The sequence below is a fragment of the Sturnus vulgaris genome, chromosome 3 (genome assembly GCF_052056855.1).
Source record: "Sturnus vulgaris isolate bStuVul1 chromosome 3, bStuVul1.hap1, whole genome shotgun sequence".
Taxonomy (NCBI): Eukaryota; Metazoa; Chordata; class Aves; order Passeriformes; family Sturnidae; genus Sturnus; species Sturnus vulgaris.
Genome location: NC_142245.1, coordinates 3,018,815 through 3,034,920, shown reverse-complemented (window position 1 = coordinate 3,034,920; position 16,106 = coordinate 3,018,815). Strand labels below are relative to the sequence as shown.

At 43.3% G+C, this 16,106-nt stretch overlaps 1 protein-coding gene across 4 annotated transcripts in view; it reads left to right on the top strand.

Moving 5' to 3' along the window:
• The first annotated feature begins 6,453 nt into the window (after positions 1-6,453).
• PLCB1 (phospholipase C beta 1) overlaps positions 6,454-16,106 on the top strand; it is a 327,675-nt gene continuing 318,022 nt past the window's right edge. For all 4 annotated transcript variants that reach the window (XM_088160734.1, XM_014895072.2, XM_088160735.1 and 1 more), the window contains exon 1: positions 6,454-6,878. In XM_088160734.1, coding sequence (XP_088016860.1) covers positions 6,780-6,878 — 99 coding nt within the window. In that variant the 5' untranslated portion in view covers positions 6,454-6,779. The remainder of the gene's footprint in view (positions 6,879-16,106) is intronic.

Here is a 16,106-nt window from a genome sequence, read left to right as displayed (position 1 = left end):
CCTCCCCTGTTTAACCTCCTCCCTTCCTCTGACAATGTCTCCTGGTTGGGAGGTTGGTAAATGATGTTTCTGATTGCTCAGCAGGCATCCTGTTAGAGCAGATTGCCTCCCAGACAGCCAAGAGCTGTAGTTAGTGATTTTCCTGGCCACACAGCGACAGGACCATCAGCAGAGCCAGTCCTGAACCTGCATTTTGAGCTTTGGAGCTCTCACCTAAAATCCTAGCAAACTGTTAGTTCCTGGTGAAGGGTGCTTTCTTATTTAAGAGAATACACTAAATACTGGAAAATGCTTATTGTGGATTTTAACTAAGCAGAAGTATCCTCCATAATCATCAAGCTGAAAGCTGTTATGGTCTATCCAAACTCTTGTGCTCTTATTTGACACTGCAAGTTGGGCTGGGACAGCTCATAGATTTGTAGGGGACCGAGTCCTTTCTTCCATTAGATGTGTTATTAGTGATCCAAGCTTTATTCAGATTAGCAATATTAAGAACTGAATTAGATTTAAACCAAGTTGTCTGAACTGTAACTGGGAATTTTTTTTTTATTTTTTTTTTTTTTGCTATTGGGAGTTTCAATTCACTCTAGGAGATGTGGCTCCAAGACCTACATCACAAGAAAATTGCTCGAAGTTTTAGAAACATGGCTGAAAGCAAACGTTTTCAGCTACATAAATGGTGTTCTATTGCTTTCTGCCTAATTTTTTGTCAGTTGTGGAGTTTCACCTCTATAACTGCAGGTTCTGTAAAACAGCCAGAATGGTAAAGCAAGTCTGATTATTCAGGAGAGGGTATTATAAGAACATTTCTAAAATGAGCTTAGATAAAAGTGTTAGTGGCAAAGGCATAAAGTTTCAAATGGCCTGCTTCAAGGGAAGATATGCCATCAAAATAATTGTGTATTAATTTAGGAACATCATGAGACAAAACAGCAATTGGGAAATCTGAAAATTGAAAATGTCAAATTTCCCATGCAAGAGATTCAACACAAATTTTCTCCTTAACATTTTAGCATCTGAAAGAGTTGTAAACATTTTTCCTCTAAATATTTAATAGAAAGTAAATAGTCCTGCTGGTGTACAGACCCTTAATTTTTAGGGTACTTAAACCAAGCCCTGGTCATCTCCAGAATCCAGGCTATGTGTATGCTGGGCTCTTGGCCTTTAGGAATGAAATGGGAAGAGCTGAAGGACTTGAGAGATAAATCCTTTTAAGTGTAAGGAAAGAGGACTGGGCCAGATCTGTGAACACTTTTTCAGACTTATCTTCCATCTTTCTAAAAACAAACCATCCTGCCACCAGCTTTAATAAATACTTTTTTTTTTTAACTGTACCAAACTTGTAAGCTAGGCCTAAGTGAGTTAGCCACCATGGGACATGACTCCACCATTGGAATGGGAAATACAGCTGAGAGCTGTTAGTTAAATATTGCTCAGCCATAGCAATACATGCAAAAATTTTGTGGGAATTACAGATGGGAATCCAGAGAGTGTGTATGCTGACTCTCATTATGGGCTTGCTGGGCATGTAATCCAAGAGCATCTTTGTGCCTCTGAAAGATACCATGAGATTTGTGTGATTTTCAGACACTGCAAGAAAAGCACAAACCAGCTTTTTTCTCTTTGCATGAAGCACAGAGGTCCCATTCATGCAGCAGCTATTTTATCCAGAGCACAAAATTTCTGCTCTACACAAGGGCTGGGGGTTTTCAAGGCAATTTCTGTGTTGCAGCCCATTTGATATTTTTGTCATCTCACAGCTCAACTTGAATGTAAGCTCAAGCAGGTGAGAGAATCTGCTTATGAGAGGGTTCTAATCTGCTTATACAGCTGGGACAAAAAGGATGAGCTAGAAGAGAACAAAAAAAGGCAAAGGTGCATGAATTACACTGGGATAAACAAATGCACAGCTTTGGAGTCAGTGCACCTTTGGCAGTTTACCCTGCCTGTGATTTACCAAACCTGGTAGGCCATGAAATCTTCCATAATTAACTTCAACATTCTTCAATGTGTTTTGTGTTTTATGGACTGGTTTTAACAATCTGTAAAAAAAGAATGTATTATGCTGTAAATTTAACAGGGAAGCAATAACAGATTATAGTACATAAAAGGTGAATTAACACTTGTTAGGGAATGCATTAGCTGACTTTTTAACTTGGCATTTTGACTGTTGCAAGAATGGCAATGATTTTGGGTTCTTCGGGTAACAGTTTGGGCTTTTTTAGCAGAGATGAAGTAGGCAGGGAGTGTCAGGGCTTGCATGGAGAAGAGGGGCCCATGGGATGGAGCAGATCAGGGAAGGACCTCTCAAACCAGGGTCCATCCCCAGTGCAAGAGCAGGGTAAGAGGCCCCAGCAGGTGAGAAATTCTGTTAGCATCTTCTGTCCAAACCATCCAGGGTTCATTCTTCTTCACACAGGGTGTTTTCCTGGAGGATTGTGGACTGCTTCTGGTGACATGGAGTTCCATGGGGCCAGCTGTGCATCGGGTCAAAATCCATCCAAAATGAAATGCTGTCCTAGTGGGTGTAACAGTGACCCAGCCACTTCATTTACACAAAGACACTATTTGTGTCATAATTTCCATCATTGTGCATTAATCTTTATTCTCCCAGTGTTTTAAAGACACTTGTGATTCTGATGTGAGGGAAAAATGAAAATGATTTGAACAGGAAATGGACTCCTGCACAAGATTCCCCTCCCCTTCCAATTTCTGTGTAGCAGCTGCTGTTGCCAGGCTGTCTTTGTTGCTATGGTGGTGGCTTGTGTGCCAGAATTTTATATTCACTCCTCAAGAGTCACCTGATTGAGTGGCTGTGCCACCAAAGTTATCAGGCTCCCTTGTAAAGATCAAGGCTGTATCTGACTGCTGCTCTGTACGTATGGCAACTTGTAAAGGAAGCAGATTAAACATCAACAGATTCCAATGGCCTCTGGCCATGAGCTCAAGGAAGAATTAGCAGATGAATTCTCTCAGTAAATGAGTAACTTGTGCATTTGGAAGGTGTCACTTCTTAGCACACAAGGCAGCTTCACCACACCTTATGGCACGTGTGTCTCCTTGGTCAGGTGTGAGCTTTGCTGTCTGCGTGACTTGAGAGGAGCTTTTTATCAGGACTGAGCTTTAATCAGAGAGAGAGGGTCACATTTTCTGTATTTCTTTTATGGAGAGTTGTTCCATAGAACTTAATGATCCTGCTCCCTCTGATAATTAGAGTATAATTTGACCCAATTTAAAATGCAGTTAGGATGATATACTTCTGGCGAAGCTGAATTTATCTTAAACATAAGTGTTTGCAGGATTTGGGATTAAACTCTCAGTATGTTCACTGCACCATTGCAGTGAAGCATTTGCAAGGCTGAGGCCCCTGCTTCTCTTTAAAATCTAGAATTACACCAAGAAGCTGAGGATACCAAGTGAAATAGATATTTAATATTTATTTCTCTGAACCCAAATTTAAAATAGTAAATTTAGATTTTTAGTGCATTTCTCATATCACTTCACATATAGTCTTTCTGCGTAGCTTTTGCCATGTCTTCATTTGATCTGACTTTGGTCAAAGCCATTTGTTATTTAAATCAGTTATTGCTCCTTTCCTGATGTGTTTACACACACTTCCAGATGTGTATCTAAAACGTTGTATATTCAGTTATTCCCCTGGAAATGAAACATTGGTACCTAAGCCCCTTATATAAAAAATGATGCTTTATGGCTATACTGCATTCAAGCTACTTGTGTTGTCTATGCAAGGCAATCCCTTTAGAGTCTAGGCTCAGATTTTTGAACCTAGAGTAATCGAAATATCCTGAAACAGTTCTTGCAGTACCATGAGACCAGCAGGTATCACATCTGATTTGTGTGATTTGGAATAACCACTTCAATAAGCCTATTGCTGAGTGGGTTTTTTTCGAACACTACATCTTTCCTTTACTCTTGGAGCTGAAAGGGGCTGAGTGAAGAAGAAATAGAAGATAAGCATTCAGATGTTTAACTGAGGCTTTGGAGGAAGGTGTCTGATTCTTCTTTGGTGAGGCTTGGTCCAATCATTTAATGACAACATCTCCATATTCTTTCTGGGTGTAACAATCCTGCTGAGTGTAGCTGGTTTCCAGGTCACTGACCTCAAGCTTTGTGGAAAAGGAAACTAGAGTGACACACTGAATTTGCTTGCAATATGCACCAGACAACAAGAAATGTGCTCCTTGCTGGAGCAGATGCCAGTTAAGCAATAGCAGTAACACATGAGCCAGCTATCTGGGTTGAAGCTAAAATTCCCACTGTTTTCTCAGAGCCGGGATTTCAGCACAGGCTGAATCATGAGCACTTTCCAGAGCTGTTGTTTAAAAGGCCCAGGCATAATGCCATTTCCTTTTGTGCCGCTTCTTCCTTTTGATGGAAAATTCATTAGATACCTGCCATATAAAAGGCATATTGCTTTTCAGACAAAAGCTATCAGATTAAAATACTCAAGTCTGAAAAACCACAAAATTGCTCCAGATAGGTTTTATCTGTAATGACAGGCACCAGTATCAGAGCCTATCCTAACCCATAGGGCCACTTCTTCCATGTTCAGCACAATGGCTGCTGGGAGCATATATGGCATCATCCTGAATCCGGAGGTATCATCAACTGTGATTTGTTTTTCCCTAACAAAGATTGTAAATGAGGCCAGGCCAAATGCAGGTGGATTGTGGATTTGTTGAGGAGGGTGCCATGGAAATGTCACAAGAAGTAAACCCTGGGAAGAAGGTTTACTTCTTCCCAAGATCTTATTTCAGTAGACTGCTGGGAATGCAAGAGCTTAAAAGATCATAAATAAGTAGTACTGTAGCATCAGTACTCTCTGCTTTTATTTTCTGGGTATTTTAGTAGTGTTGTCATTCTTTTGTATGCCATATGAAATGAGATGAAAAGGCAGTTGTGAAAATGGCCCTGAAAATCTCTCCCTTTTCCCCCATCATGGAGCAACCCCATACATCAGTGCAGCCAAAGGCAGAATTGGTTATGGTTTCTTTAAGTCATGGCAAATGGGAATTGAAGCACAGCAGGGAGAGAGCAGGTTCACATCCTGACTGATGTGACACCCATGTTTGCATGGAAGATTAATAAGAACAAAAAATAGATGAAATGGGTTAATTGGCCTTGAAATGGGTACGCTGTGTGCATGGGCTATCGTAAAGGAGCAGATTCAACTCCCACTAAAGGCAATCAAAAGTTTTTCATTGAAGGAGAAGAATCTGGACAAGACCCAGAGGAAAAGCTTTAGCAACTCTTTATAGTAAGAGCAAATCAGCAGTCTAACATGCCAGTTTTGTAGCTTTTTAATTAAAGAAAAAATGAAACCAGCATCTCCAGGTTCAGATTGAAGAAAAAATGTTTAATTTGGAGGAATGATATTTCAAAATAGTACTAAGTTAAAAATACAAAGATATTTTTTCTATGTCATCTGCGTTGTCTGTAGCAGAAGTTTAAACATCTCCTAAATCCCAAGGGTCAGTTGGCAACTCCTACAGAGAAATTAGAAATCTCATGAGCTGTGTCATCTGATGCTTTATCTCTTTGACTGCACAGGAGCTCTAACAGAGAGAAGGTCATTGGTGGAGCACATATAACTTTGTTCTTCAAAAACATTTTCTTAAAACCTCTGGATTTAGAATTTTGCTGGGTGAGAGGACTTTTTGCCATCTTTATGCCTTTTAAGTATACCTGAAACTGAATTAAGGTCATATGCCTTTGTTTTGAGGAAGCCTCTTCATCTTATGAGATGAAAAAAGCTGTGGTAAAGCACTTTGTGTTTTTTAAAGCATGACGCTTTGGGAGTTGTTTGTGCCGCTCTTTCAATTAGAAGTTGTTCTTCTTTTGGCATCACTGTGCAGGCTCAGCGCTGTCCCTCTGCTTTTGTAATATCTGTTCCCTCAAAACTAAAAGACAAAGTTTCACTCAACACGAGGGACAGCTGTGCTGAAGGTGCAGAGTACTGCAACAGCACTGGGAGGGTGTGAGGTCTCGGTCTCTGAGACATCCCAAGCCCACGTGGCTGTGTTGCCGTGTCCCCTGCTCCGGGTGTGGAGGAGCAGGGCTGTGGGACTGGGTGGTCTCCGGAGGTCCCTTCCAGCATCCCCCATTGCGTGGTTCAGTGCTCACTCCCTTTGCAGCCACATCTCTCAGTGGGACGAGACGCACGGACACTCACCCTCTCTCCCTTGCTGGGCCTTGCGGCGCGGTAGCGGAGCCCCACGCGTGCTTCCCGAGAGAAGGGAGATGGATCTCCTGTTCCCAGCGTCTCCCTGCCGTCTTTCTGCATTCCGGAGGAACCTGACCGTGGCCGTGGCTGGTGGCCAGGAGCTGGCGGTGGCCGTGGCCGGGAGGTGGCGCCGCGGCGCCGCCGGCGCTGCCCTGGGCGCGGGGGAACCTCGGGGGCCGAGCCTGGCGGGGCGGGAGGAGGAGCGGAGCGGGGAGGGAGGGAGCGGAGCGGAGCGGGCAGCGCCGCGGCTCCGTGCCCTGCGTGCGTGCGTGTGTGTGAGAGGAGCGGGCGGGCCGGCGGTATATAGAGGATGTGCCGCCGCATGGCTCGCCCCGGCCGCTGCCGTGCCAGCTCCTTGGGCCAGCGCCAGTGAAGCCTCTCGCCCTCGCCGCCCGGGCAGCCGCCTCCCTGCCCGTTCCAGGCGCCTCCGCCGGCCTCTCTCCCGGGTTTCCGGCGCCCCGGCGTCCCTCTTGCAGCGGCCGCTTCCCGCGGCTCCTCCGCGCCGGGGCAGAGCGAGCGCGTCCATGCGGTGCAGATGGCCGGGGCACAGCCAGGGGTGCACGCTCTGCAGCTCAAGCCCGTCTGCGTCTCGGAAACCCTCAAGAAAGGCGTCAAATTCGTCAAGTGGGACGATGTGAGTAGCCCCCGCTTCCCCCGGCAGGGGCACGGCGGGGTTACGGATCGATGGGGCGGGAGGGCTCCGGGCCCTGCCCTGCTCGGCGCGGAGGGCAGGTGCGGGGCGGCGACAGAGCTGTCCCTGCCGTGTGCTGTGGTGCGGTGTTGGACCGGCGGCTGAATGCCGGGCAAACTTTCTGCGAGGGCTCTCCTGCCTAATTGCGCCTGGCCGGTGCGAGCTGTGTTGAGCTGGTGCCTTTCGCGAGCGTCTTCCTCTCCCGCCTCCCGTGTTTCTGTGTGCATGTTGCCACCTCTGTCCTCGTAACATAGTTGTTTCAACCTGTTCTCTCGCTCCATCTCCCGTCTCCTCCTCCCAGCCTCTCCTTTCCCTTCTGGCTCCTGTTCCTTTCGTTGTCGCTCTCGTTCTGGTGGAGTTGTCAAGCCCTGGATGTGTTCTCCCAGGGCTTGCAGTTTGGTACCCTAGGTCACTTTACTTCCTCCGCAGAAGATACTCTTCTTTCTTGGCTCATTAGGGCATGAGACGTGCCTCGACATCACAATCTGCTTTCCCTTGCTGCTTCCCAACCATTTACGTTTGTGTGGCCTCAAGTAGGAAAGGCGTGAGAGTGGTTTCTACTTCACCTTTGGTAGATCAGCTTTGGTACAGAGCTGCGATTTCTTTTTTGGCATGCTGGCTATGCCCGGGACAGTTTCAGGGGAAAGGGGAGTAAAACATAAGAGTTGGCTTTTTCAAAGCCTGCAGAGAAGGAAAGCAGGATGAGTCCTCTGCCACCGTATGCTCCGGCAGTACAACGCTGGGTGTTTGTGTCTCAGTTGTGCGTGGAGGAGCAGGTGCCCCAGAAAGTCTGTGTGCGAGAGGTGTCTGGAGGCACAGAGGCATCGTGAGACTCGAGCTGTGCTAGGGAAATGGTTGGGAAAGAAGGCAGGCAGTCTGAGCTTCAGGAGAATTGTTGAGAATGAGTTGTTTTCAGAGCTCTTGTGTTTTTGCTGTGGGCTTGGCCGTGCTAAAGACGTCCACAGCAACAACTGGAGGGACAGCAGCGAGGGAGAAGGAGCAGTTCGTGTGTAATCACTGTTCTTGGCTTATGGCTCGCTCTTTTGCCATTGCTTTCAGCCTGTCCAGCAGCCAAATGTGTGAGCTTGGCCGCTGTAATAACCTGTGATAAACACTCTCAAGGAGAGAGAGAACATCAGAAACCAAACAACTTGTGGTGTGAAGTTTTATTTACAGTAATAAGCTAACACATTTTTAAAAGGCTCAGCAAACTGACCTTGTCCGCAGCACTAAACAGTCGCTTGATACAGGTTCTTTATGTTCAGGAACTAAGCTTGAATGACTTGCCTGAGAAAACGTTTTCTTTTGGTTGACATTTTCCTTAGGATGGGAAAAGGCAGCCTTGTCATTGCAGTTATTGTTTTATTTTTGGTAAGCTACCAAGGAATTTCCGCGTGTATACGCAGAGGTCAAGCTAACAATGATTTGAGTCTCCAGACTGAAAGTCCAAGTCATCAGGCAGCAGGTTAAATTACTGGAGTGCTATTTCCCGAATAGTAATTGTATAGATAGAATTAAAAGATGAAGAGGTGTTCTCCCTGCACAGTGGATGTTCACTGCATAACCTGTCTGCTATAGGCTAGTTGGTAAAAAGATTTAGAATTGTAAACCTAAAGCCTGCAGTAATAAAACATGGCCAAATTTTGGAGAAAGAGCTGTATGTTTGGGTTAAAGGTGCTACTCAGCAATACACAGGTGTTACCTGGAATGTGTGGCTGAGTTGAGTCCTGTTATATTTAGTGAGTGCTTTCATGAGCAGCCTTGTGAGTGTTGATGTCTATTTAGCCACACTGTAATGAAGAATTCTAGCATTAATTCATTGTTGACTGTGCATTGTGTGTATACCTGCACGTTTCCCACCCCTCAGCCCTTCTGTCTTGCCTGTGGTGTTCTCAGCAGTGGAAGCCTCACAAAATCCAAGGTTTCAAGGGAAGGGAGTCTTCTCTGCCACTCTGTATGAAGGCGTTCAAACAAATGCACGTTTGAAAAATATTTGCCATTGGGTAGCCATTAACCACTTTGGAGTCTTAGTTTTCTATGAAATTAATCTGCTGGAGGTTTTTTTTAAAAGATGCTGATGAATGTGAACCTCTGTGGTCTGTGATGTAATAGGCATGCACAAACTCACTAGTGAAACAATAGGCTGTAATAAGAAGTAGTGAACTACAACATGTAACTGTAAAACACAATTGACCATAATGAGCACTTTGGCTCTGCTGTGCTACCCGGGCTCTTCAGAAGAGCCAGGCTCACACACTGTTTATTATGCACCCTTTCTTTTCACTGTGTGTGAGAGTGGCAGCTCAGTCCTTCCACATCATCACCTGTGCACTCAGGTAGCCTCTATCCTCTCCTGGTTGTTCCTGTCGCTGCTGTTCTGGATTGCAGTTTCAAGACGGTCCTACTGACTTTCCTTTGCGTTTCATGAAGCACAAGTGGTTTTTGTGAGTTCTTACAACTTGTACCAAATTTCAGCCCAAAGCAAAATTTTTCTTGCTGAGCTTAAAACCACTGAGGACTTTTTAAATGGGAATGCTGGAAGCATTTAAACCAGAGCATGAGAGGCATGTAAGGAATTTCATGTTGTATGGAGTAACACTGTAGAAAGTGTTTGCCGGCTTTGAGGAGGACACTGTGGCAAGGTGTGCAGAGCAGGCTGACAAAAGCTGTGGTGGTACAGACTTGAAAACCGGTCCATGGATGGACTTCTCATCCTGAGTCTCTGGTAGCTCCGTGCCTGGTCAATAACTGAGGTACTGATAGCAAATGTGGTACTGACAATTCACATGAACCCCCTATTTGAGGAACAGCTCCAAAATCTTCTACGTGTCACCCACGAGCCTCATCCAGTGCCTGCTGCTCCTGCACTGTGGGGGTAATACAGCTGCTAAGAGAAATGCTGTGCCTGAGCTTGGTGAAGTGGAGAGGAGGAGGTCACATCAGCCACTCCAGATCACAGGCAGGCAGGTGGAAGGCTTGGAATTCCATTTCCTCTGCAGACCATCTTCAGTTTATAAATTAAAAAAGCATTAGGATCAATTAAGCAGTTCTGGCTTTGCACAACAAGTCACTTTTTAATGCCTTGGGATTGGATGTAATACTACTCCCACCATCCAGTGCCTAATACACTGTTCACAAATTCCATTTGGAATCAGGATTAAAGCACTGAAGTCAAACAGATTGTTGTTTTCTTGTAACTTTGCTTTTCCTCACACTGTTTCTGTTGTATTCTGTAACAGTTTTCCAGGTCAGAAAACAAATTTTAAAACTATATGTTGCTCTTGGTGTGTAGTTTTGGGTTCCCAAGGCACTGAGCAGAAATAGCTGCTCTTAAAATCTGTGAATGTAGCTGGTTGCTTCAGTCTTTATCCATGTGTGCTTGGTTCAGATGGTCGTTGGCTGAGCTCTTGCTTCTTCAAGTTATTTTTTGAGTTGAGCCTCTATAGCTGCTTCTCCCTGACTGCTGGGAGAGACTCTGGGTCTCCTGGCTGCCGGTCTGGCTTTGAACAGCTGTGCTCTTGTATTCCTAGAGAGAAGTGAGAGAGGGGGAAGGCTTGGCAAGAACTGGCTTCAGCCTCTCTGCTGTGGTGATCCCAGGTTATAGCAGCTTTTCCTGATGAGCGTTTCAAGTATAATAAATTCAATAAGTTAATATATTTAATTAATAAAGTTCACAGGTGAAACTATTTTTGGTAAGGGGTTAAGCTTAATGGGGCAGAATGTGTTGCTAGGCTGAGAAGGGTAAGGAAACTTGAGTGTGAAGAGCAACTTCTCTCATGAATGATGTGTCTCCAGGGCTGAAATGTGCCCTGGCTGACTTCTTTCCTTGTTTTTGTCTGGCCTGTAGTGGGAACAAGATAGACATAACTGAGTCTTTAAGTAGCTCAACAGCCAGAGCACAGCTGAGCTGATATTTTCTGAGAGCTGTAATTGGCACGCTGTAGCAAGTTAAAATGATGGTGTATGTTCAGAAATAGGTTTGTTTTCATTTCTTGCTTAAAGGCTTTCTTATCTTCCCTAGTGATAATATGTACTTTGCATAAAGATTTTGACTGATCTCTCTGTGGCTCACACTATTTACTTTTACTTTTAAGTTACCTATATTGCTAAGGTGAATTCTACCTAAATTGAGGTTCAGGATTCCAATTTTCTATCCATATCTTTTTTTTCTGAGCACTGGATTACTGCAGCAAATCTCCTGACAGGTAACATTACTTAGTGGTTATAGAACTGCCCCAGGTGAGCAGCAAAATAGAACCCAGGTCTTCTAAATTTTCTTAATGCATTTCTCTTAGAGCACTTTGTCTTAATGCAGCATTTTTGAGCTCAGAGTGAATGCTCTGGAAATTTGCAAGCTTCTTTATCTGTTTAGAATGTTTTAAAGAACATTATCAGGAGTATCCCCTTTAACCTTACAAGTGAACATAACATCAGAGCATCTTTATTCTGGATAAGCTGAGATGAAACAAATAAACAGCTTGGGATTTTTCAGAAGTTATTTTAAGTAACTTTTTCCCCCTTGCCTTTTTTTGTTTTTAAACTGTGCACAAGCCTGCCACTCGAGTACATTAGTGAGAACATGAAAAATGAGTGACCATTGTTCTGTGTGTATAAAACTAAAACAATAAGCTGAAGAGTTTATTTTTTTATGAACACTTTCAGCCTGGAGTGAAGAGGTCAAGTCTGACGTTCTGGAGTTTTTCTTGTTTCTTCTTTGTTGCTGATCTTTATGTAGTAAACAAGTATCAGCTCTGGGCTATTTAAAAGTATTTTATCTCAATGAGCCTAAGTGGTGGTTTTGGTCTTTTGCAACAAAAGAGATTGAATTTACAGCTTTTAAGAGTTAATATTTAGTAAGTGGGAGAGTCTGAACTTGCTTAACTCTCTTGGAAAGCTCTTTATAACTTAAATGTAGGGGGAAAATAAGATTTGGATGTGCTGCAGATTGGTTAGATGCCTGCCTGGGAAGATCTGATGTTCAAATCATGGATGACATGTGTTAGTGGGGTTCTGGAGCCCTTTGGTGTGCTGGTGGATACATGGGAAAGTGAAAACCAGAAAACAACTCCTGAATAAATGAGGATTCTTTGGGAAAAGGGAAGGTAAATGTGAATTTGGGTTGTGCACCGTGTGCTTTCTTTGCTCCAGTGTTTGAATGCTCAAGACTGTTCTGTTCTTTTTTTAACAAAACCTGGAGTGAAATAGGTAACACACAATTAACTATTGCATTCTGTTTCTAACTATGCAGTCTTTGATCTATTATACAGTAAATGCTTCATAAGCACTTTTAAATTTATTTTCACGAGACCCATTAAATGACAAAATATTTTCCAGTTGTACTGTTGTAGATCCAAAAAAAGACCAACATTAAAAATTTTTAATTTGTCATGAGATACCTTGGACCTAATTTTCAGCCTGCAGTGCCATACTGTCAGATGTTCAGAGTGCCTCCCCAGTGACTTCAGATAAGTTTGAGCTCAGCATCTCTGGAAATTAGGAAATGAAATGTGGAAATCCAGTGTTCTCTCAATCAGAATGCAGCATTTATGCTGATGAGCACACTGGTTTAAATTTTTTTCTCAGCATCACACAAAAACTCTGGCCATGGTCTGGTTGGCATTTCACTGCCTTTGCTCTAAAGTTTTCCCTTTATTTTTTCTTGACTATTTAGCTTGCAAGGTGTAAGGACTCATGCAAACCAATGCAGTAAGAGGATCATTAGCTTGAGTGTGAGGATAGCCTGAGAAATGGCTTGGGGAAGGACAGACTTGTGAGAAATCCCACTCAAGGCAGATCTCTGAAACTTGCAGTCTGTCATCAGCAGAACAATGATTTCTGTGCTGTGGTGCCATCACCAAAGCTTTTCCAGGGTTCAACAGCTCTAATAGTGAAGGGTATCTTCTTGCATGTTCCTATTGAACAGATGGAATTTCTTTTTACAGGTTTGTAAATTCCAGTTCTGATTTTTTTTGTTTCCAGCACTCATTTCACCTTCCCCAATGCTTTATTCTTTGCAACCTATTCACTTGTGGCAGATTTGGTTCCTCTGCCCTCAGTAAGAGGACATCTTTACCCTTTCAGATGATTTCAAGGGGTTCATTGCAAATGGGATGGGAACTTTGTCCCATTCACTTGTAGTTCAGCTGTCAGCCTGAAGAAGTTCATAGCTCTGATTGTCTGGGTGATCCTGTTTAGTTCCAGTCTGAGTACATTTGTATTATGGAATTCACAGCTAATGTCTGCTGACCTTATGGAAACTGGAGTTCTGCTATTCCTTCTCCTTTGCACCTTCTCTGCTTCCCCTAGGCCTGGAATCCACCTGATTTGTGGGGTGTCAAGAGAGCTCTTTTTAGGGACTGTCCCCACATCTTACACCTTTGCTCAACCAGGTTTTAGGCCCTTTGGCCAAAGTGAAAGAAATATTCAAGAATTGTTTGCCTCTGCCAGAAAGAGTCCACATTTCTTACTTTTGTGTTTCAAAGCATTTTGGCAGAAGTTTTCGAGAAGATTCAAGCAAGTGAAATAATGATGTACAAAAGTTTTCAGGTTATATTTGGTGATGTTCAATGTCTCTGAAAATCTGAGGCAAACCCAGGAAAGAACAGTCAGCCTTAATAAGGCAATGTCATGAGCCTCATCTGTCAGAAGAGCTGAGGACAGAGGCTGCTCTGCTTTTCTTTTTCATATCTGTTGATGTGAATTTTGACTGCAGCTGTTTCTAAGAAACATCCTCATTATCTATATGTGATTTATTAAAACACCAGCTCTTCTGGCTTGTCATGGAGTAAAAGGTTCCATGTCATGCACAGCCAGGTCATGGTGGTTCTCTGATAGATATGGTCAGAAAGGAGCTAAACCCACATTTTCACTAATTACCTTTGTATGATCATCTTTACTGGTCTGTAGTAATGAAATGGAGGTGACACCTTTTGCTCACTGGTGTTAGATGTAGTCTGAGGGACCCACTCCTAAAATCAGACCTTGAAGCCTTTCCCTGGCAGTCATTTAATTATGGATTTGTCCATTGATCTTCTGTGCTTATGTTTTGCTGTGCCTGGCTGGTAAGGATCCCAAAGTTCCTTGTGGCACTTTCTGGGTGTCAAGTTGGAACCTCTATATTTAAAAGTATAAACCAAAGAATATCACTAATGCAGGATCTGAGGTTGGACAGCCAGTTAGAAGGCAACTTAATGGAGTAAGTATAGAACAGCCCCATTACTCATTTGAGGCTGTGGAATTGGAGGAAAGTAGAGAATTGGCCCTAAGTCAGCAAATGAAAAGGTGGAGGACTTTTAAAGGTGATATTAAAAGCCCTTCAAGAAAATCATTCTGTTAAGCTGAGACTGACACTGGGACAGCAGGTTAAGGCAACTCTTTGTTCCAAGGAATTTGCAGGAGCAGTCTCCTGGAAATCACTGCTTAGCATGAGCACCCATAGGTGACATTTGAAAAGCCTTGTCACCCAGAGTCATTTGCACCATTGGCTGGACCACTTTCCCTTTTTCTTTTTCTTGACTCTTTCTGCTCACAGCTGATTTTTGCCTTGGTCATCTTCTCCTGTACCTTTTTAATCTGCTTGGAAGTGTCTCAGCCATCTGGCCTGCTGCTCGATTTGTTGATATCCAGAGGAATGGATGTAGGATATAGGCTCCTCTCCTTCTACACATTTCAATGTGCTAATTTCCAAACCCTTTAGCTTTAGAGATGGACAACATTTTTATTTCCTGTTTTATTCTCAGTTTTGGATATGAGTGCCTTAGGGGAGATATGTCTCTTCCTGATTTGTTTGTCCTTGAAATTCTGTTTATTTTAGTTGTCCTCCCCCTCTGTTATGTCCTGTTCAGAGTTGTGTATGGTTAGTCAGTCTGCTCAGGAGAGTTATGAGGTCAGCTCTTGGGGTGAGGAAATTGAATTAATGGACTTCACGATACTCATAAATGACTGCAGGTGTGTCTTATGGGTCATAAACCGCAGTCATTCCTTTAATAGTACAATAATATTTGTAAATAAATGCACCAAACAATTGTTGGTTGAAGCCAATATCTATTGAGCCTTGAACTGCTGCTTTTCTTGAGTGTGTTGCAAAAGGGATTTTTCAGGAGTCTTGTTGATCATTTCCTGCCTTTGCAGAGTAGTACAAAAACAACAGACCTGTCCCAGGTGACAAAGGACTGTGCTTTTTCTCTGGAGTGGCTGGGAGGACTTGCAGAGCTGACTCAAAGTTTATTCCTATTCCTCCACACCCAGAACAGAGCGTGGCATTTGGTGTCAGGGATTTACAAGAGTGATAATTAACTTGTAGAACATATAAAGCATTATTCACATGACTTTTATTGCTGCTGCTGGCTGTGTGGAAGTGTTCCTAAGGCACGTGTTGCACAAATACATGTGCAGAGTTGTTCTCAGATCCTGTGACAGTGTGGGGCTCTCATGTTCATCAGCACATTAATTGTGCTGTGCCTTATGCCAGAGTAGTAGAGTTAATTAAAACTCTACCCCCCCCCCCCAAAAAAACCCCAAACAGCTTTCTGGAACAGAGATTCCCAGACTAAGACTCACCCTGTCATGATAAAGTTTCCTTTGGGCCCCCTGATAGATAGTGAAGTTTCTTTCACCTCACCCTCTGCTTTCTGAGTCTGATTTTAGTCAACATTTCAAAACCCACATGTACAAAAGTATTACTCTGCTAGCTGTGTGTCATCAAACACACTTGGGCTTGAAGCAACTGATTTGCAGTGATTAGGATTTACTGATTTTGCTGGTTAGACCAAATTGCTTTGTGTGTTTCCCATCACTTCCTTCTCTTTCCCCCTGAAGTTGCTGATGTCTCATCCAAAGGCAGAAGGACACTTAGTCTTTATCTTTGCTCGTTTTTATATTTTCATGCACAGGCTGCATATGACACAATAAAATAAGCTAAAAAAGGAGAGTTTTGTCTCCAGAGCAGAGATTTTTTTTCTCTTTTTGAATGGTGGAGGTCTAAGAACCCTTTTCATGGTGCTTGTGGATACAGACAGATTTTTTTCAGGGTCTGATATATTTTAAAACCAAATTTGCATGTTGCTTCAAACAGTATCCAAATCTCAGGTTTTAAGTTCTTAAAAACTAGGAAGCTTTGGAAATAGGTGAATGTTAAAGCTATAAAATACCTGTAGCACTTGAACAGAAATA